General features: G+C 39.8%; 2 protein-coding genes across 7 annotated transcripts in view; one reads left to right on the top strand and one right to left on the bottom strand.

Annotated features, from left to right (window-relative positions):
- The window catches only part of LOC135204155 (zinc metalloproteinase nas-15-like), a 302,727-nt gene that overhangs the window by 19,003 nt on the left and 261,517 nt on the right, over positions 1-22,207 (top strand). The window lies entirely within an intron of this gene.
- Positions 679-15,395, bottom strand: LOC135204151 (sarcoplasmic calcium-binding protein 1). 5 transcript variants are annotated; one of them, XM_064234181.1, is made up of 6 exons: positions 15,246-15,395; positions 12,148-12,205; positions 7,660-7,826; positions 5,306-5,435; positions 1,504-1,607; positions 679-1,250 (listed from the first exon to the last, which is right to left on the bottom strand). In XM_064234181.1, the coding sequence occupies exons 2-6, from the start codon at positions 12,197-12,199 to the stop codon at positions 1,122-1,124; spliced, it is 582 nt and encodes a 193-aa protein (XP_064090251.1). In that variant the 5' UTR covers positions 12,200-12,205; positions 15,246-15,395; the 3' UTR covers positions 679-1,121. The 5 variants fall into 5 exon arrangements, with proteins under 5 accessions (XP_064090251.1, XP_064090252.1, XP_064090250.1 ...); XM_064234182.1 differs by lacking the exon at positions 5,306-5,435 and adding an exon at positions 4,815-4,944; XM_064234180.1 differs by lacking the exon at positions 5,306-5,435 and adding an exon at positions 4,224-4,353 and having other exon boundaries at positions 15,246-15,393.

Below are 22,207 nucleotides of genomic sequence, written 5' to 3'. Positions count from 1 at the left end.
ACAGTAAAGGCCATCAATGTCAATTTTTTTTTTTTTAGACTAAGTCAGCTGCTGTTAGCACTGGCTCTTGCTACTAGAGTAGCCATAAGATAGGCCTGGTTCTTTGTGCAAATACTTTCAGCAATAGTTTATGTATAATGGTTGTTATTCGGCTTTTTATATGATTTTATTTGTAAAGTATTCTTGGCATTATATAAAACTCTCACATTTCGTAGGAGTCATTTTCCTTTGTGAGAATCTTTTCTTTTGCATGAGTACCTTTGTCTCTTTTTCTATTAGCCCTTTTTCGTTATGGGATTCTCTTGTTTTGCATGTTTCCCTTTTTTTATTCATATTGTACATTCATTTTCGTGTGCAATGTTTTTATAGTTCTGTATCATTTTCTCTTTTCTTCTGTTATACTCTATTTTCTGTGGAGTTTACTTTTGTTTTGTATTATAACCTTTTCTTTCATTGTCCCATTCTTCTTTTCCTTTGTGATTTGCTCTAGTTTTGTATAATACTCTTTTTATTTCCTTCATCATATATCATTCTATTCCTTTTCCTCAGAGATTTACTTGGTTTAGTATAGTATTCTTTCCAAATTTGTTAATCTCAGGAATTATACCTTCATTTCCTTTGATTTATGATCACTGTATACTTAAGCCTAAGAAGAGGTTGGCAGTAAAAGATGGCGAGTTAAAACATAGTAGAGTTTATTATTGGTTAAGAGATGATCGCAACAGCAGTCGACCATTCCCGATAGCGTTCCAGCACTGGTCCCGCAACGAGGGCAGGAGGCCTGCTGGGGGCGGTACCGCATGGATCCCAACTCCAGCAATACAAAAATATGATTTGCGGCTAAGGATGGCCATGAGTCCGGGTCGACTGCCGCAGGCGGTGTTGATGCCTGACGGTGCGGCTTGGCATCAGAGGGAGATGAGTATAAAAATGATGCAGTGAGGAACTGGGCACTGGTGGGTGTGTGTGTGTGTTAGGGCAGGCCCATCATTATCCAGTCCCCTCAGGAGAGGAGAAGAGGACAAGAGAAGCCTTGACCCCAGGGAGCGCGTGCGGTGGGTACACCCAAAGCGCCTGGGCCTCGCGCGTTAGGTGCGTCTAAGTTTCCTTAAACGTCCTATTTAGTTGACTTCCTTAAGGGGTCCGAAAAGGTAGACGGCGTTGCACTTCTCGTCGGGGTTGGAGATGAACTGAGCATACAGTTCCTGGTAGCGGGCAAGGTTGATGCCACCAGCCTTCTTGTCGTCCTCCTGTGGGGGGGAGAAGAGTGAGCGGGTGAACAATTGGAAAGAGTAGGTCGTGCCTTTGCATTTAAGGTCTCTTTATGGAGCCCTTTTCAGGCTCTGGCAAGTTTCTAGAGTACGTGTTACGTTTCCCAACAACTGCAATACTTTTATATGCTACTAGAGTGACTACAGCTTATTTGCTCAAACATGAAAGTCATGGCTAGTGGCTTCTAGAAAGTTGTGAATCAGTGAGACAAGAGCTGGGATCTGAACTTACAGTGCAGAGCTTGTTGTAGGCATCATCGATCTCGGAGATGCTAGCGAAGGCGGACCTGGAGATGCAGTCAAGCCTGTACTCATCAACGCCGACTATGCCATCACCTGGAGTGGGTTATTCGAAAGTTTTCGTCAGAAGACCTGCCTAAGCGGTGCCCGAAAGCGGGTACTACAGGGGTAGAGGGAATCTCTTGATCTGAATACAGTGAGAATCTGGCGGCTTATTACTCTGAGAGAGACTAAGATATTCAAGTATCTAGTGCAGAAGAGCCGAGAAATGATAGACAAACTTTAAGCTAAAGTGAATTCATGACAATATTTTGTTTCAGAAGGACCAAAGGCTACTTCTGCAGGGCATGTTCAGCTATTCATAGATTTTACATCTACTTGTACTTATGGTCATTTTATTTCACTTGTATTATATTACTCGTGAATTATGATGCTTTATCGGGAGGGGGAATTATGATTAGAAATCTACTTTTAGTTGCTAAGAGAAAACTAAACTGTGCTGAGTCGACTGCACAGTTTACTAAGATCAACTTACTTCTACCATTTGAATAAAAGAAGCAGACACATCTATGAAAATATACATCAGAATAGTACAAGCATCATATCACTTTAACTAGATACTACTACAGGGTAGCGGCAGTTCGTGCCAAAATACAGTAGAGAAGCATTCGCACATTGATTACGAAAATAGAAAATTGAAGCAAGATGAAGAGCGACAAGTAAAGCACCGAGTTCCAATGAAGACTCCGACTCCTCTTGGCTTTTCATGACTGATGTCTGCTCTTGAGGTTAGAAGCAGATCTCTTTTACTCTGGAGTAATTCTCAGAGCGTTTTAGCGCTCTGCACTGCATGCAAAGGTGCATTCAGCTGACTATTTTTTGTTTTTAAGTGGAGTGGGAATCGCATTGTCTCGGCATTACATGGTTGCCTTTCAAAAGGCGCAAAAGCGAATGCTGTAGCGTTTGAAGCAGAACACAGAACATGACATCTCGATCCTTATTCCACGTAGCGAGTTCGCCTCCCAGGTTAGGCCGAGGTGTTAACAAGAAGCACTACTAATGAGAATTTCACAAGTGCTAGAGATGGAATTCTAGCTTCGTCACTGTGGAATAAGGACCGTTGATGATGTTTCAGCTTAAGAGTGACATAAAACTTATCTTAATCTAGAGTTTAGAAAGCTTTGGAGGAGGTTAAGCGTCTTGAGTGTTCTGAAGCGTCAGTTTTCAGGGAAGGCTCAGGCCAAGAAGTAGAAGAGTGTTAGGCCATTGGTGTAAAGCGTCAGATATTTGTTAAAGTCGTCAAAAAAAGACTTTTTAACTTTTTCATTTGTTTAAATTTCAATGCAGATCCAAAACATAAAAACGAAAGGAAAAAAAAGAAAATAGTATAGTTACTAAACAGGAGATAAAGGTTGTAATACTCAAAATACCTCTTCGAACTTTCTTCACGAAAAGAACCGTGACCAAATGTCGCCAAAAACGTTGTGAAAATGATTCTACTTTTGAAAAAAGGGGAAAATGTAAAATAAAAAATTGAGAGAAAATATCGTAACTATTAAAAAGTAGATGTGTAATCAAAGAAAAGGACCTGAAAAGTGGAATGAATAGAGATGTAAGAAAAAAAATTGTCACTTTTTTTTCGCGTCACTGTCAGATGTTGTAACATCGGAGGCGCATAATCAACAGAGAAGGTCCTGCTGACTGTTGGTGAGAGAGACTGAAATTGCCGCTTTCTGCTACAATCGAGAACTCTCTTCTTTTTAGGATCACTCAAGACTTCTCTGATGGCTAGACTATAAAAAAAAAAACAAGTAGTCGGATATTTTGGTGTAACTGTGAACGAGGAAACTAACGGAAACTAGAGAGAAATGGGAAGATCAAAATGACAAGATACAGGAGGAGAAGAGGGAGAGGAAGAAGAATGAGAAGAATAAGAAGAATAGATGGCGTGTGGATGAAGATTGTGGTCAATCGGTTCCCCGTCACCTTCTAGAGACCAGAAGAGGCAGAGAAATCGGTGAGATTCTAGTCAGTGGGAAGGAACATGTCAGTGATGAGAGAACCTCTTCCTATTTTCAGCAGGACCGAGAGAGAGAGAGAGAGAAGGATTCTCTGTTCTGATGCTTAATTAGACCATTATTCCTCTGGTCCCGCTTCTACAAGGAAGAGTTTTCTGTGGGACTTCCCAGGAGTTACCAGGCTTTAAAGGTCGTCGCAGAGCGTGGGCTACACTTAAAGAAGTTGAAGGACAATACCAAAGTTTCTACGATGACAATTGGTGGGAGGAGAAGCATGAAAAAGCAAAAAAATTAAAAAAAATGAAAAATAAAAACAGAAAAATAAAACTTAACAAGTTGCGAGTTGTCAGCCACTGTGGTCTATTTGGTATATCTACTGATTGTTAACATATGTCAATAAACTAGACTCATTTTATCAGGTGGCAAACTGATATAGTTAGTTATCTCTATTTTTTATGGGAATGTATTACATTTAAACTCTAATGAAGGCCAGATCGATATTATATATATCTATATGATATCACAAGCCATCACAAAGCAACATGAACAGTGGTGCAATGATTGATTGGTGCGTCTGAGACGACTAAAGAGTGTCTTTGGATTCTGAATAGTGACATGACTTTGACATTTCTCTTTTGGAACTGTTTCATTTACATGTAATTTTTTGCATGAATGTCTAACTGATGCAACGTACCATTAATGTCAATTGTCTTAAACTGGTTCGCAATGAATGCCTTGAAATGTTGAGGGAAAGAGTCATAGGCCTTTCCAGTGCAGACGTTCTTAACTGCCTGCTTGAACTCATCAAGAGTCACTTCGCCGTCCTGCAACCAATAACAAATTGAACTCTTGAATTTTTATGGTAAGAAAAATGTGAAAAGAAGTGTGAGTGTGTGTGTGTGTGTGTGTGTGTTTTATACATATAGATACTACGGAGCAAAGCTCTCTACTACAGGAATTAAATGGGAAGGGAAAAAAAAAGATGAAAAATTAAAAAGTTTTCGAGTCTTCTTCAGTTTGTTTTCTCTTCAGTATATATGTCTTCTAGGCTTTCAGCCCTTTAAATAAATCCTCTGTCTTAAAAGAAGTCTCGAAGTATCATTTAAATGTTTGATTTAGAGAAAAAATAAAAGTATAGTTTGGTGGAATCAGACAGAGATGATAAGAAGAAAGCGAGTGGTGGTGATCATTATTGAAAAGAGAGAGAGATTTCAAAAAACACAGTAAGCCGTGTTGTATCTATTAATAATTGAAATGGTTTGCTCCAGTCCTTTCTCGCACATACCGTTCACGTCAACCGTTTTAAACTGGTTGATAATGAAAACTCTAAATGCATTGGGGAACTCTTCGAATTTCTTCCCCAAACAGGCGTTCTTGACTGCCTGCTTGAATTCTTCTCCCGACACCTCGCCGTCCTGGTTAAGGAAGAAGTCTATGAATCGCTTGGAACACGGAAGGAGGAGGAGGAGGAGGAGAAAGGAGTGAGGGGCGTGAGAAAGATTGGATGACTGGGGGCGGTCTGATGGATCAAGATGAGTTTCTGATTCTGTCGATCGGTGGCGGTGGTAATGGTAATGGTAATGGTGATGGTGTGTGGAATGTGAATTCGTGTGTCGTGAGTTTTGCGCTCTCGCGTTCGTATCGTTTCGTGTCTGCTTGCCCGTGAGTGTTCTCTGTGGAGACTTTGAGGAGAGTGGCGTCGTGTTTTGTGCAAATGTGTTTTATTTGTTTCTTTGTTAGGATTCTTGTGGTGGAGATGGGTCGGGGTTGACGTACCGTTTACATCAATGGTCTTAAACTGGGTGGTAATGAAACTTTTGAAGGCATTGGGGAAGTCAGCGAAACCCTTGCCGGAGCAGTTCTTCTGCACAGCCTGCTTGAATTCGTCATCAGACACCTCACCGTCCTGGAAACGCCAAATTCAGGTTCAAAAGAGATCATTTTCCCCTCATAGAGTGACTCTACCATCGCACATTGGGGAGTTCAAATTGAGACATTGAAAAAAAAAAAAGGCCTCGGGTGTTTTTCTGTACTCTGACTTTCGGCGCCCTAAAGGAGAGACAACACATTGAAGCGTAGGAAGAAGAGAATGTTAGCTGCGAGGGTAATAAAAAAAAGAGAAGAATCATTAGAGAAGCATGGCTAGCGCGTGTCGCACGTGCAACCGGGGGTAGCAGCAGTAGCTTCTTGGCTGTATCCTCGGGTTTAGGTTCACATACCATTCACATCAACAGTCTTGAACTGGTTAGCAATGAAAGTCTTGAAGGCACTTGGGAAATCAGCAAATGGCTTGCCGGAGCAGTTCTTCTGCACAGCCTGCTTGAACTCCTCAACAGTGACCTCACCGTCCTGCAATCATGGGAAAAAAGGCTACTGCAAAACAAAAGGAGAAAGAAGCTGGTTCGTGGGTCAAGGTGGTCGAAGAAGAGACGGAACTAAAAAAGCTAAACGGAATTCAAAATAAACTTGAGAGGTCTAGAAGCTACTGATTTTGAACCAGGTGCCGGGCACCCCATTCCAACAACTACTTGGGACAACTGTTAAGATTTGAAACTAAGCGGAAAGAAGCTGAGATGTTGTTAAAAATAAGATAAGAGGAGGTCACGGGTCTTCTGCCATTTGCACTGGGTGATGTGGAGGGTTCTAGCCAACGGTCGCGTCGCTGTCTCGCGAGGACGGCGGAGCTTCGAGTGAGGTTCTGTTTCCGCTGTTGGGTTTTCTTTTTTCTTTTCCCGTCCTTTCTGTCTTTGCGCGCTCGCATTCGCGTGATCAAGTCAAACATTTAAATGAAGATGTGCTACTCTTTTCTATTTAGAACATTTTTTTATGCGTGTAGACGTTTTAACAGGAAATCGCTTCATAAGGATCGCTACAAGTAAAGGAAGCAAGTGGAACGTATACCAAAGCATTGAAATTTGAGATCAATGAAATAAATGCAGCTCAAAAGATACAGGAACAGAAGCATTTGATAACTTCACAAAATACATAAACGACACATAAGAAAATAGAGAAAGAGAACAATGAGTGAATAAAGCAAGTGCGTGATACATCAGCAAAATCCAACTGTAAAACTGAAGCGAGTTAGTCGGATAGGAGAGAATTTCTGCTTTTTTTGTTTTGTTCTCATAGAGTGACCACAGATAACGAAATATTGCTAAGCTCAGATCATAAGGACGTACACAAAAGCTGTAAAAATGACACCAGACTGAATTCATCTCAGACTACTACATTTGATATACCATAGCCAAATAACATGATCATGGTTGCGGTTAGTCTGCTGATGTGGACTAGAACTTCTGCAATAGTAATTGCCAGAGGCTAATTAATGGCTTTTGCGGTGGACATGACCACCTACCGTTGACGTCAACGGTCTTGAAAAAATTGGCAATGACAATCTTGAAGCATGAGGGGAAATCGTCAAACTTCTTTCCTACGCAAACGTTCTGCACAGCCTTCCTGAACTCGTCCACGGTGACTTCACCATTCTGGAAACAGCATGGTTATGGGCCTGTACAGTATGATGGAAGTCGCTTCCGACCCCTCGTTAAAATCTCAAAGTGGAGCTGGTTGCATAAGGATTAGTGCAATTGTAGTGATCACCTCACTCTCATTCACAGTCTCTGAAACTCAGGCGCTTTTCGATTTCTGCACCACATCTGTCCGTCTCTCATTCTTTGCTGGCTATTGCATGGTTAATAAAATGGCTAACTCCTTCTCCTAAGCTATAGGTCATTTCATCAAGATATTGTTCTGAGATCTAATTGCATTATCTACTTTCCATTCTCCCAGATATGCACCTTTCAGGCTTTACGTTATTTGTGACTTTGTTACTAAGGTAGCACTTAAATGACCTTTCATTCCTCATACAACACAATGTCTTCATTGCTTTAGACAGTTAACTGAGAATATCTGGAGAATACACAGCAAATCATTCAGCCTCAACATTTTGAAGTCATGATGAATCTCCTTAGCATCACATTCAACACCATTCACCTTCACTGGGATTTGTGTTCCCGGACTACTTCTCGCTATACTTTCTCTCTTCCTGTCCAAGAGAAAACGATGGACCTTCTCCTTCATCAAGAAGGAGAAGAAACAGAAGAAGAAGAAGAAGACAATTCGCACTATACCTTGTTGAAGTCAGCAAGCTCGGCGATCTCGTTCCAGAGGTTGGACATGATCTTCTGGTTGGCAGCGTACTTCTCAGCGCTCCACTCGCCACGGCCTTCGATCAGGGTGTTCCTGAGGGCGAGGCACTCGAAGTCGTTCTTGTCCAAGAAGCCATTGTTGTCAATGTCTGAGGTCCGGAGGGAGAGAAGAAGAGAGAAGACGCCTCGTTAGAGATCGTTAAATCACGGACGAAGTCGAATCGGGAGGGGAGGAGAGGAGGGAGAGGGCGTAACGAGCAAACAAGAGACAGCAGACCTGCGCACCTTCAGGTCAACTTCGGTGGACTCGAAACCGTTTTAAAGTATTTCATGAGAGATGTTACTGCTGAATCAGGGTCGTTTTCTAAGTTCAAATAATACTTAAACAATGGTTTGCGACAAACTTGACTTCAAGCCTTTCGACTAAGTGTTTAGACGGAAAAAAATATCATTTACAACAGCTAGAGAGAGAGAGAGAGAGAGAGAGAGAGAGAGGATCACAGTATTTATCTGTGTTTTCTTGAAATTTCCTGCCCAGCTTTCAGATAGCAAAATCAATAAGTATTATCCGTTTTCTGATAAAATCCTCCCAATTACTGTTTCGCTGGATAAAGGGGGAACGATTTGAGACAGAATAGTGGCGGAAAGCTATTCTATTTTTACCTTCCCTCCGTTTGATCTTCGTTCTGTTTTATGTGTCACCACGAAATACTACGGAGACAATCTTCTGGCCTTACGTTCCAACTGTTTCCCGTCAACATCAAAAGGGGCACAACTCTATATCTTTGTAAGAACTGTTAATTGTGATGTTTGCCCAGTCTCGCCTTGTACTCGCGAGAGAGACCATTAGTCTGATGCCAAAAAATAGAAGAAGTTGAAGAAGAAAGAGGATGGGTATCTGAGTGAAGCGAAAAACACTTGGGCACGTAAGCGATACCGTGACAGGTGCCAAGATCTACACAAGGGTATCAAAAACCGTAACGGCCATTAATATCAGCCGCCATTTCAGACCGAAACAAAATCGTCTCTTCGAGACCGAGTTCTTATTTAAAGATTTTACTGAAAAGGCCGATGACTTCAGACGCCATGCTGTTCTTGTCGGGTATTTGCTACCCAGCCGCTCCTTGGGCGCTGGCGTTAAAGAGATAAATATGAAACAACGCAACTAAGAGGAAGAAAACAGCAAGAGAGAGAGAGAGAGAGAGAGAGAGAGAGAGAAAAGGGTTTGTTTATAGTTTCATCGTAAATCTTGTTGGCAGCGGAGGAACAATTGTGTGTCCTTTAACTCTGAGCCAAGTGCCGTGGCTGGTGAATTCTTTCTTTTAGATTTATGGAATATTCGCCATTAGAGCCATCTTCAGCAGAACATTCTGAGCGTTCACGCCCTCGCAGTGTTCATTAAAAAAAAAGAAAAAAAAGCCATCTCAACTTGTGCCAGAACAAAGGAACGATGGAGATTTATAGACGGTATAGGAAGCTACCGAGAGGGAAAAAGCGAAAAAGTATTTTCAAGAGTTGTGAGTAAAAATTCTAGCTGTTTATATTTTTCTTACTGCGTCGAGGAGAGAGAGAGAGAGAGAAAATGTTGCTGCTACTATTTAGTTAACAATAGGTTTGGCAAGCCCGTGGTATTTAATGCGCGTCGCGCATTTTCGGAAGAAACAGTATAGGGACAACTTAACTAAAATAACCACGGCGTCTCGGGTTCTCACAGCAGCAGCAGCTCTTCTATTTTAAGCATAGGTTCGAATCAGACCGCGACGCATAATGTACTAAATCGACAGAAAAAATGGGAAGGACTTCGTTTGAAAAACCGACTAAATACATTCAGTCGCCATCACTTATATAACTTTTCTAGTTAGAGAATCAAGTCAAGTTTGCATCGTGTCATAAATATTGTGCTTTAAAATTTATTAAAGAGAATTATTTGCACGTTGTAACGTTTAAACTCGTGAGATGAAAGAGCAAAGCATTTTGAGGAAAGAAACAAATACATCCTTCAGTATCTCTTAAGTTTACTTTCCTGAAAGACCATTGGCAGCGAAAGGGAACAAGACTAAATTATTTCCTGACTTTCTTAGGAATATGGAAACGACTGTCTATGAGAAAAAAATAAAAACAGAAAAGTAATAGATAAAAAGGATTTCCAATAGATAAACGTCAGAAAAAGGAGCGAGATTTTAAAGGTAGAACCTCGGTTGTCACTAATTAAGGAAAGGTGGCATTTGTGTATGTTTACCAGTCTAGACGTCCAAGCATAAAAGGGACAAAGAAAGACTGGAGGTAAGAAGAGACAGAAGGAGAATTTGAGAGGATGAGAACAGAGAGAGAGAGGAGAAAAAGATGCGAGAGGAGCATCTCTCTATCTCTCGAATTGTTGACAATCTTACTAGTGCAAGTGAACGGAGAAATGTTCACCTTTAGGTGTTGCACCGGAACATACGAGAGGATTTATCGTTCTCTTTTGATGCCTCCTCTTCTGGGATGGAAAGGAGAAGGGTGAAAATGGGCGAGGAAGAAGGAGAGCCACTTCATTTGGGGATAATACGGTCGCTAAAGGGCTTCCAGTCAGGTGTAGTGATGATGTAAACAGGTGGTTGATGGTGAGAAACGGGTAGCCCGCCACCAGGTAGAGCGGACCCTCGCAGAGAGAGAGAGAGAGAGAGAGAGATGAGAGAGAGATGGGATAGTTGTTTATAGTGTTTTGAAGAAAAGAAGATAGAAACAACTGAAGATAATGATGCAGAAGAGATAATAGAGAGAATGTAGAGGGAGTTCACTTAAAAGGAGATAGAAAGGATCCAAGAGGAAGAGAGAGAGGGGGGAGGAAAGAATGGGAATACCAGCAGGTAGGAAGAGAGAAAGAGAGAGAGAGAGAGAGGGAGAGATGGCTCCAGTGGGCGTGGCTGGGAGGGGAATTAACTCATTAATGAGTTAAAGCCTCTGACTTTTGGTGTATGAGACCTCAGGAATAAGAGGGTAGTATATGTCAGATGGCGGATCGAGACTGATGTGAAAGGGAATCGTACAAGATTTTCCCAGGGAAAGATATTGGAACCGAGATCAGATTCATTCTTATGCGCGCTGTCCTTTTAATGGCCAGGTCATCGAGTCTTGAGACAGAGAGAGAGAGAGAGTTCAGGTAACTTCCGGCTAGGATGCTGCCTGGGATGATGTTCCTGCCATTGTAAATCTTATGTTTTTTTGTTTTTGTTTTTTTTACATCGAAGTTAAATATTTAATTTTTCCCGCATGAAAAAGGGCTGATATCTGTCTTGACACTTCCGAAAGAATATTGAGAATCTTGACATTTAATGATAAACAAATGGAAGAAGAGTAAATGAGAAGTCTTTGAGGTCCTTTAAGCTTCAAGATAATATACGAAAAAATAGAACTTTCATTCTAATTGGTGAAACGTCACTACACTACACTGATTTAGTACCAATAGCAATATGCTAATTATTCGTCTACAAGTTCTTATGGTTGATAAATAAGCGAACTTTACTATCAAGAGTTACCGTGAAACTTGAAATTTGAAATACATTTGTCTTCTCTAGAAAATGTTCCCATTTCTCTGGGATGATTATCGAAAGGAAGACGCCTGAACTCCTGTATCTCGGGAAGAGATGAGACGGCTACTAGAGAGGTTGTCCTCTGTAGTATCGGCCTCGATAAACTCCAAGGAATAAAGTAAAGGGCAACTGAGGTAATGAAGACCCACGAAGCCTCGGCTCAATATCTGGTGTTGACCATATAGAACGCGTATTGATCCGTGTTGTAAAGAAGGCATTAGAGATATGAGACACCCTGAGGTTTGCCTAGTGTATGGAGAGAGAGAGAGAGCGAGAGAGAAAAAGGGAGGGGTTAGAATGCTACCAATGGGAAAACTGCTCTAAACCAAAGAAACTCGTTGGAATCATTTAAAGAAAAAAAAAGAAACTTTAATGGATTCTGCCTCTGAAAGTTTTGCCGCTTTCGTAATCTTTTAAATGATCAATCTACTGACGAACTGAACTCGGTCTCTAATCCATCTGATGTTTCTAATTCGACTTGATGGGACTTGGGTCCTTCTCCTCAAAAAGTTGCTCGGGAGAGTCAGTGAAAATCCTCTTTAGAAATTTCCGAATCAAGTATCTGGCCTTTGGTAAGAAATTACAGGGGGAAGGTTTTGGCCTATGAAGCTGCCTAATTTAGATCTGAGGGTCGTTTGTCTCTTGTTTACTTGAACTTCTAGGAAGGGTTGAGGGAATTTTAGCTCTAAATATTTCACTGAGTGAAGGTACTTCTAGAATAAAGACCTGATTGGCCGTCACTACTAATCACGAAACAAAATTTTATGAATTTAATATCTTGAGGAAAGAGAAATATATATTTTTTTAGTTCATGGGTACAACAACTGAAGCTTTGATGAATTGTGACTCTAAATAGCTACTATAAATAGTTACTATAAATAATTCAGGTGTTACTTACCGTACATGTACCTGACGACGTACTTGACGCGGTTGTCCCAGGTGTAAGCCATTTTGTGCTGGAGGAGAGAAGAAGAAGGAAAAATAAAATGGAGTCTAAAAAAAAGTGGGGAAAAACTAAAATTATAGACAAAATCAAAACGTTTAATTTGGTCACACACGAAATGTCTTCATTATGAGTCCTGAAGACACAGCTTTGCAATTTTATTCGGCTGGTAATAGCAAGTTTCTGATGAGCTTTTTTTTTTTATCTTTGAAGTAACATGCACATTTGCTTTAAGTCACAACAGTAAGAATAATATGGTCACCACAAATACACCTGAGAGAGAGAGAGAGAGAGAGAGAGAGGAGAGAGAGAGAGAGAGAGGTGGGGGCGCGAATAGGGATACTGTCAGCCCCCCCGCCCCCTCTGCAAGCTATTGCATGCATTATTAGTCGGTTGTTGTGCTGGAAATTCGTGCATAATTCAGCTTAACTTGGAAGTTCAACCTTGGAGGCAATTGAAACGGGTTATTTTTGCGCTCTTTGTCTAACCTATATTACGTTTGACCTTATTTCAAGCTTGTTTTTCCAGCAAATGTGAAAAATACTTTAAATGCAAAGAGGTAAGAATGAATGATGCTTGTAAAACCAATACGATTCAGAAACTCCTTTTATATATATTTTTAGTTCTGGTAGTTATTTTTTTGAGTAACCAGTATATACTTCGGAAACTACAACGATGCAGTTGTTGTAGCACAGGAACGGAGAGGACGTATTTCATTAAAGCAATAATGTATGAACGTTTGAATCGCAAGCAATTTCATGCTGAAAGCAACTGATGAAACGAAACGTTTTTTTTTTTTTGAGAGAGGGAAAGAGTTGGGTGGAGGGAAAGGGAGCTCCCTGGTCCCCCTCCCCCTTCCTATTCCTTCCCTCTGTCCGTAGGACCTGCCCTTCCGCGGTACAACTACCTGGACTCCTAAGGTCAAAGAGCAACCGGATGGAAGTAGAACGTAAAGGTCACTATCGGAGGAGGTCACAGGAGGGCTATCGAGCCAGTGTTTGCACTGGGACTTTTTTTTTTTAACTTGCTCTTGCCAAATTAAAAGACAACTGACAACGAAATAGAAATGGCGGAGTTTTTCTAAAGCTGGAGATTTTTTTTTTTTTATGTTTTAAGCCTCCTAAAAAAATTAAACGAAAAGAGAGAAACAGAGGATCGTATCATTACTGGGAGTTTTGGTAAGGGTTCGGTAAATACATTCAACTTTTTGACCTTTGGGGCAAGAGGTCTTGATAGATAATTGTTTGTTCAGCCTCTGTTTAGTATCTGACGTTATTTACATGAGTGGACTGGAGAATTCCTGAGCGAAGGAGAGAGAGAGAGAGGCATACAAACGCACTAAAAAATGATATCGTAAACTAATGTCAAAATTTTTATTTATTTATTTATTATTTTACTTTCCTCGAACTGGTCAGACAAGTTTCGATAAACTGATTATATTTACTTTACTGTATATCTATGTTTATTTATTTATTTATTATTTTACTTTCCTTGAACTGGTCAGACAAGTTTCGATGAACTGATTATATTTACTTTACTGTATATCTTACTTTTTTCAGTATCACTAAAACGATTAAGCATTGGAAGCGACACAAGCTTTATTCTGCAAATCATTCACGGGTCTTTATCTATTCAAACGGAGTTTCTGAAGACATAAATCAAATGATGTTAATTCACTGCGTTTATATTTTGTTACCCATTTGCTCCTAAGCTGGAAATCTAGAAAAGTTCGAAGAATGAATCTGGAGTAATCATATTGTTATGAGAGAGAGAGAGAGAGAGAGAGAGAGGAGAGAGGAGCCGAGAGAGAGACGAGCGGGAGAGGAGAGAGAGAGAGAGAGAGAGAGAGAGAGAGAGAGAGAGCACATGCTGCGGGAACAGGTGGGCGGGCAGGCAGTGGTGTCATGTGTTGACATGAGCAGTTAAATAGTATTGGTAAAATGGTTCGTAAGCCTCATTTCGCTTTGAAATCAATGTTTTCTCTGTGAATATCTTTTAAAAATTCTGGTGAAGTGCAGAATGAAGAAAGCCAAAGCAAAATCTTCTGCGTTGGTCATTGAAATTGAGTGTTCGTGAGTGAGAACGGTTCTGGATGATGCTGGTGCATCTGGAATGCGATTGCACTAATAGTTTAAGATGTTCAGACATTGAAAACATAATGAAAACGAAGCAACGTTGAACGAACTATTGAATGAAGTGATTTCTCATGTCATATCGTTTCAATAAGAAGAAGAGGAAGAAAAAAAAAAGTTACGTTCAGGTGCGCTATGGGCTTGCGCCCTCAGGTAGGCTTACGTCCTGTTATGAGTTATCCTCTTTAAAATAAGATTTCGGGTTACTAGTGTTTTATTTCTAGAGTAAAGCATTGCCGAGGAAATGGAACTGAACTGAAGTAATGGCGAGCCTTCGTTGGCAAAGAGAGAGAGAGGGAGAGAGACTGTAAACTTAAAAAATGAATCGGGAACTGCGAATCAAAATGAAAAACGCTGCTGGGTGGAGAATAAGCGAAAAGTGAAAACGGAACTCTTGAATGATTGATAAAGTAAAGAAGTGCTTAAAGAGAACGAAGGTTCCTGGAAAATACTGATTCGGGGCTGATATCGAGTAGTAATTCAGGGAACTTCTACAAAAGCTGCTTTGTTATTTCCAACAACCTGATTTTTTTAAAGATTTAATTTTTGAGATTCACTCGCAACACTTGAATGGTCAAAACCACAACATATCTTCATAGGGGGACACTTAGAGCGTATTCTGATTATTCCACTTCACCACTTGAGTTTAAGCGTAATGGAAACAAAATGAATATAAGATGCGTTGAAAAAAACAACTGCCATGTGTATCTTTATAGGAACTACTAAGATGAAGAAAAGGAAAATGTTATCAGGCAGTTCTCGCAATACTTCTGATAAAGAGAATTATTTTAAGGTAAGACGGGTTCCTGACACTCGTGTTATCACTAGTCGCGGTAATCGGTAACTTGTTATTTTGTTTTCCCGTGTTCCAGAGGGTCACTCACTGTGTTGGGCACTGAATCACTTCTCCGTGAAACTCACCTAAGTGTTTTTAGAGTCGTCTAACCCTTTCTAGACCGGTTGTTGGTTTCTCAGAAGCCGAAGCCGCACGATGCTCTTCACTGGCCTGCTCCGCAGCTTATATACTCCGCGGGCCTCGGGAGTTCTGCGCGCTCATTGGTCAGCCTTTCGGTCCTGCGCGCTCATTGGTCAAGCTCGATTTCCCGGCCATCTTTACCCCGAAGTCGAGAGTAAGGCCAGGTTGTTGCCTTGTTTTAGACGTACCAAATATACACACCACCTGCATATTCCGTTACACCCGCTGCCAGAACTCCACCCGATGGCTATTTCTCCCTGTAGGGCATCCTCCTCCCTCCCCCTCCCCCTCCCCTATCATCTCTCTCTCTCTCTCTTTCTCTCTCTCTCTCCTAAACTCCTAGCATTCCCCAACCCCCAATGGAGCCATCTTCCTTCCCCCTAGATTACCCCCCGAAGCCTGTGATGCCCTCTCCCCTCGTGCCCCTCGGCAGATGGTCTTCTACCCTGTGGCCAAGAGAGAAAAGTGTTAGAATCGCAGGTGAGAGGAATGCCTAACATGTTTTCAGGTGATACTCGGTAAAAATACCGACGCCAAGGAAGAGGATAGGAGAGGAGGATGCAGCAGAGGCTCTCACGTCCCTGAGGACGTAAGGAAGCCCTCCGGCGAGGTATTCCTACACTCGTCCTTCCTGTCGAGGAACTTCGCATCGTGAAGGAGAAGCAGAGAGAGAGAGAAAGAGAATGTGAGAGAGAGAATGAGAGAAAAAGAGAGGGAAAGAGAAAACGAGTGATAGAGAGAGAGAATGGAGTCAACAAGAGGAATCGGCCTATACAAAGAGCTCAATTTCTACGAGAAATTCAAAGATGCGAGAAGTCCCTTCTTCAAGCAGCATTGCGTCGTTTGAGAGCGAAGATATTCTTCTCTGTTTGCGAGGTGAGAACGCAAAATGAACTTTTGCCTGATAAAATGATGAGAACATCTTCTCGATACTTTGCCATTTTTTTTGAGAAACGCAAAATTGACTGAAAAGCGACCGCTTTATTTTGAAACACGAGATGAAATAAGAATATTCTTTGAAAATGACTGACTAAAAAAAGAGAGAGAGAGAGAGAGAGAGAGAGAGAGAGAGAGAGAACTATGTGATTGTCACATGAATAATTCCGTGAATACTCGAACGGTCAGTTGGTTGAGAGAAATAGGGACATAGAGATGAGTATTTAGAACATGATTTATTTCATGCGCATAACAGAGGTAAAATGTCGATATTGTGTAAACGTACAAAACGAACATCCTCTGTAGCATGAGAGAGAGAGAGAGAGAGAGAGTGCTGCATGAAATATGAGAGAGGGCGTTTGCTGCTTGCTGTATCCATCTCTTTCCTTTGCGTAAATTCGATATATACTGGCGACCTTTCTTTTACAAGCATATAATACTTATGGAGATATATATCTTCATAACTATTTGGCTCTGTCAGCCGCTTGTCAGATTCGCTCTCTGTAGTGCCGTGAGAGCCATCGTATCTGTCACTTATCGTCCCTGTCTCTACATGAACGACCTCGCGGTAATATCCACCTTAATTAATAGATCTATTTTTTGGGGACTTAAGATTTATCCGCGCTTGAATCATTCTTCTGGGAGATTAACGCTTCAACATAGAAGATCCGTTGTTCGGATACGTTTATGTTGCAAGACCAATTAACCGCATTCAGAAAGACCAACTTACATTGAGCGCCTTCAAATTGTGGATAATATCACATCTACTACTGCAGATGATCGCCAGCTTCCTGAATAGTTCATTCGAAATAATTATTCTTTTAACAATATTAGGTTTCTGCGAAATCAAGTCTTCTGAATCATTTTGTAAAAAAAAAAAAAAAAAAAAAAACTCGAAAATATCTAAAGCCGTGATTTTTTTTTTTTTTTTTTTTTTGCGATGACAGCCTATTTTTTTGCTACTGATTTTCAAAATAAAATTTTCCTTCCACTGCATCTCTAGAGGTTAGCAAGCAGTACTGATATATTAAAACAACGTCTTAGTGCCTATTATATATGAAAATAATCATGCAGATATCCTTGGCTACATGAAAACTCTCAGGTAAGCAATGATGCTATTCGTATTTTCTATTTGGGGAGTCATGCACATATAGCTACTGCTTTGCAAGACGTCACAGGTGTGCCAACAATCATTACTGCATAGAGCGCTACAGGTGTGCAAAATGCCGTTGCAGTAAGGACAGCAACAGGTGTTCAGCCTATATGAAGAACCAGCGATGCAAAATCGGAGTGTTGCACCGATTCATGATTTCAGAATCTACGGATTTGCAAAGACCAGCAAGCAGCTGTTTTATGAAAAGCCAAGTGTGCGAGTGGCGGCTGTTGGGCGGGAGGACGCATGTGTACAAATGATATTCGCAGAAAATGCACACGTGTTGGCTATTCCTTAAAGGCAAATCAAATGCACCTATATGTCTCCATCTTGATGTGAATCATTTCGTTGCGAAAGAGGAGTAATCGTTGTTATAAGAATCGCAAATTGCCTCGGGACATTCATCATCGAAATACAGAATACTTTCTCTCACATGGACAACAGTCGCAAATTTATTAGAAAAAATAAGTGTATACACGTGAGACCAACGCATTTCATGCGGACAGTCGGTCGGTATGTCGAAAATGGCCGCTGTTGGTCCCAGTCTTTCAGAAATAGCCTAATGAGTTATGGGGGAGCTGCAGTGTGGTCATTGCACTACATGTGCTATGTACACCGATTGCGCAAACTTAATGTACTGCATACATAGTTAATATGCTGTGACAATGTTACATGTTTTAATTATTACTGGATGTGGTATTAATATTATTATTTCTCAGTAAGCTTTCACCGTGACCAATTCTGATATCACATCGGTTATAGTATTATTATGACGTAAAAAGCTAAAACTATACTTGTCAATAGATATACAATGAATATAACTATTACTATTAATATTGTGTAATAAGATATTACTATTATTATTATTTGAGAAAATATGTCATTAATGCTACTACTAGTATTACTGTTATCATTGGCATCTATAATATAATTACTGCTATTATTTTTCTTTCCAGAGGGAGAAGCCTTTCATCTGTCTACTTTCTTATAATACTTCACCTGTCTTTTGGAGTGTATACATACATACATACATACATACATACATACTACATACAACATACATACATACATACATATATGCATACGTAGAAAAATTGGTATTTGTAACGTAAAGTCACTTAATTCATATGATTATATACACATACTTTCGTAATGAATATGTGAGGCTGCCACACATATTGTTGTCATATATACATCAATGAATACACCAATACTGTGATACCATATATACAGACTTATGTCTGAAATATGAAATGGGGCTAGTCGGTCATTATAGTCAAATATAGATTAGTACTTTTGAATTTCATTAATGATTCATTATCATGATTTTGAAATAGCATACGTCACTCGTTAACTGCATTCTAACGAAGTATTTTCCTGAGAGAGAGAGAGAGAGAGAGAGAGAGAGAGAGAGAGAGAGAGGGGTAGGTGTCTTCACTTAAGGCTCATAAATCTGATAGGTAAGGCGTAAAGATGTAATGTTACTGTGTCTCCCCTCTCGTTTGTAAGATACTCTGGCCCTCGGTGTTGGGTTAATAGATATTCCTGACATACGGTATTTTTATCTACAGATATTAAAAGCTTAGTTTAGGTATTAAGAAGATTATTCATAAAAACCCAAAAACAAAAGAAATAATTTACGGGGTTTTAATTTTTATGCAACAAAAGTTTCTGCATACGTAGTATATACAATGCACGCATATTTATTTATATATATATCTCTCTCCACTTAATCTGTACCATGATTTTGTATCTTATACTCATTGCACAGATCAGCATTATATTCTCTCTCTCTCTCTCTCTCTCTCTCTCTCTCTCTCTCTCTCTCTCTCTCTCCATTTAATCTGTACCATGATTTTGTATCTTATACTCATTGCACAGATCAGCATTATATGCTCTCTCTCTCTCTCTCTCTCTCTCTCTCTCTCTCTCTCTCTCTCCTCTCTCTCTCTCTCCACCTAATCTGTCAATATTTTGTATCTATCATGCAAGATTAGTATTATTTCTTTCTCTCTCTCTCTCTCTCTCTCTCTCTCTCTCTCTCTCTCTCTCTCTCTCATAAATTAGGAACGATTATCATCTCTATAAAGAGCTCTGGAACTTTAACAGGAAAGCAACAACAGAAGTGATATAAATATTCCATACAAAAATGAGCAAGTCCGTTTGTAAGGAAGATGTTCCTTCCTTATATCCGGGGTATCTGGGGTATTCTAGGTTTCTTGGCAGAGGAGTAAGTTTCGTGTATTACGGAGGTTTATCCTTCAGTGGTAACTAGGAGTAATACACGGAGGTTTATCCTTCAGTGGTAACTAGGAGTGAAGTCAAAAAAGTTGGTAGAGGATCAGTGAAATATCAGAATTTAGCTCTGTATTTATTTCCATTAGTTGCAGCAAATACTTTGTCACTGGTCTTGGTGCGGAATAGGCCTGTAGATGATGCCAGTTACATTTCTTAATTTTATGACTTTCATAATTCAATCGGTTCTCAGTGCCAACATTTAGGGTATGGTCAAGCCCCCATTACGTGGCCCCCTTAGAAAAAAAAAAAAAAAAAAAAAAAACTAGCACCAGGCCTCGGCGTGACTATGTCAAGGTTTTGTCTCCTTCACAAAAAAAGTGATCCCGGATTAAAGAAATTCCTTCGAAGAGGGAAAGTCCAATGTTTCAAATTCCTTCACTCTGACTTTTAGTGATGACTTTTATAATAATACGAATCAGTTCTGCAGTGAACGGGTGTTGTGTACACCTTCATGGGGGTAATTGCCAGTTATGCATAATGAACAAAACGTCAATTGTTTTCTGTGAATCCTGTCATCATTAATAAGCTAATCAACAATTAATTAATTATTAGCACCTATGTATCGTCTCTAGAGGAGAGCTGATGCTGGTTTTTCTTTTTATTCATTTTTTTAGGGATCAAAACTAACTTAATATCTTTTATGTTGTGTCCGGAATTTGAAATTAAGTTTTGCTTTATGACAGGATTATTTCTGATTTATTTTCTTTTTATGTCAGTTACCGAATTGTTAACGGATTTCTTTATGATATATTCCGAATTATTAATCAATTGCTCATATTAGAACTAGTTCGTCTCCTCCCCACCCAACCCCTATGAAAACCTCTCTATTCAAAGCAGGATATTTTATTCTTACAGGAGGACGGGTTTATTTACAGTTTTATTTACTGTATAAACTGCCAAGTCAGTTGCAGATTCAGTTCAGTTAGTTTATAAACTGCCAAGTCAGTTGCAGGCTCAGTTCAGTTAGTTTATAAACTGCCAAGTCAGTAGCAGATTCAGTTCAATTAGTTTATAAACTGCCAAGTCAGTTGCAGATTCAGTTCAATTAGTTTATAAACTGCCAAGTCAATTCAGATTAGCAGATGTCAGTTCAATTAGTTTATAAATATGCAAGTCAGTAGCAGATTCAGTTCAATTAGTTTATAAACTGCCAAGTCAGTAGCAGATTCAGTTCAATTAGTTTATAAACTGCCAAGTCAGTTGCAGATTCAGTTCAATTAGTTTATAAACTGCCAAGTCAGTAGCAGATTCAGTTCAAGTTAGTTATACTGCCAACTGCCAAGTCAGTTGCCAAGCAGATTCAGTTCAGTTAGTTATAAACTGCCAAGTCAGTAGCAGATTCAGTTCAATTAGTTTATAAACGCCAAGTTCGTGCAGTATTGCAGATTCAGTTCAGTTAGTTTATAAACTGCCAAGTTCAGTGCAGATTGCAGATTCAGTTACAATTAGTTTATAAACTGCCAGGTCAGTGCAGATTCAGTTTCAATAGTTTATAAAACTGCCAAGTCAGTAAGGCAGATTCGTTCAGTTAGTTTATAAACGGCAAAGTCAGTAGCAGATTCAGTTCAGTAGTGATAAACTGCCAAGTCTGTTGCAGGATTTCAGTTCAGTTAGTTGAAAAATGCCAAGTCAGTAGCAGATCAGTTCAATTAGTTATAAAACTACAAAGTCAGTAGCAACATTCAGTTCAATTAGTTTATAAAACTGCCAAGTCCAGTAGCAGATTCAGTCAATTAGTTTATAAACTCCAAGTCAGTAGCAGATTCAGTTCAATTAGTTTATAAACCTGCCTAAGTCAGTTTCAGATATTCGTTCAGTTTAGTTTATAGACGCCAAGTCGTTGCAGATTTTCAGTTCAATTGTTTATAAACTGGCCAAGTTCAGTAGGCTGATTCATTCAATTAGTTTATTGAAACTGCCAAAGTCAGTTGCCAAGATTCAGTTCAATTATTTATAAACTGCCAAGCAAGTTAGCAGATTCCCGTTCCAGTTTAGTTTATAAACTGCCAAGTCAGTAGCAGATTCAGTTCAGTTAGTTTATAAACTGCCAAGTCAGTTGCAGATTCAGTTCAGTTAGTTTATAAACTGCCAAGTCAGTAGCAGATTCAGTTCAATTAGTTTATAAACTACCAAGTCAGTAGCACATTCAGTTCAATTAGTTTATAAACTGCCAAGTCAGTAGCAGATTCAGTTCAATTAGTTTTATAACTACCAAGTTCAGTTAGCAATTCTTCAATTTAGTTTATAAACTGCCAAGTCAGTAGCAGATTCAGTTCAATTAGTTTATAAACTGCCAAGTCAGTTGCAGATTCAGTTCAATTAGTTTATAAACTGCCAAGTCAGTTGCAGATTCAGTTCATTTTATTATACGCCATTCAGTTCAATTCAGTTCGTTAGTTTATAAACTGCCAATTCGTCAGTAGCGAAATTCAGTTCAATTATTTTTTTTTATATTGCCAGTCAGTTGCAGATTCAGTTCATTATTTATTACTGCCAAGCGTTGCAGTTCAGTTCATTGTT

Source organism: Macrobrachium nipponense, chromosome 44 (assembly GCF_015104395.2).
Source record: "Macrobrachium nipponense isolate FS-2020 chromosome 44, ASM1510439v2, whole genome shotgun sequence".
Taxonomy (NCBI): Eukaryota; Metazoa; Arthropoda; class Malacostraca; order Decapoda; family Palaemonidae; genus Macrobrachium; species Macrobrachium nipponense.
This window is presented reverse-complemented; position numbering and strand designations above follow the sequence as displayed.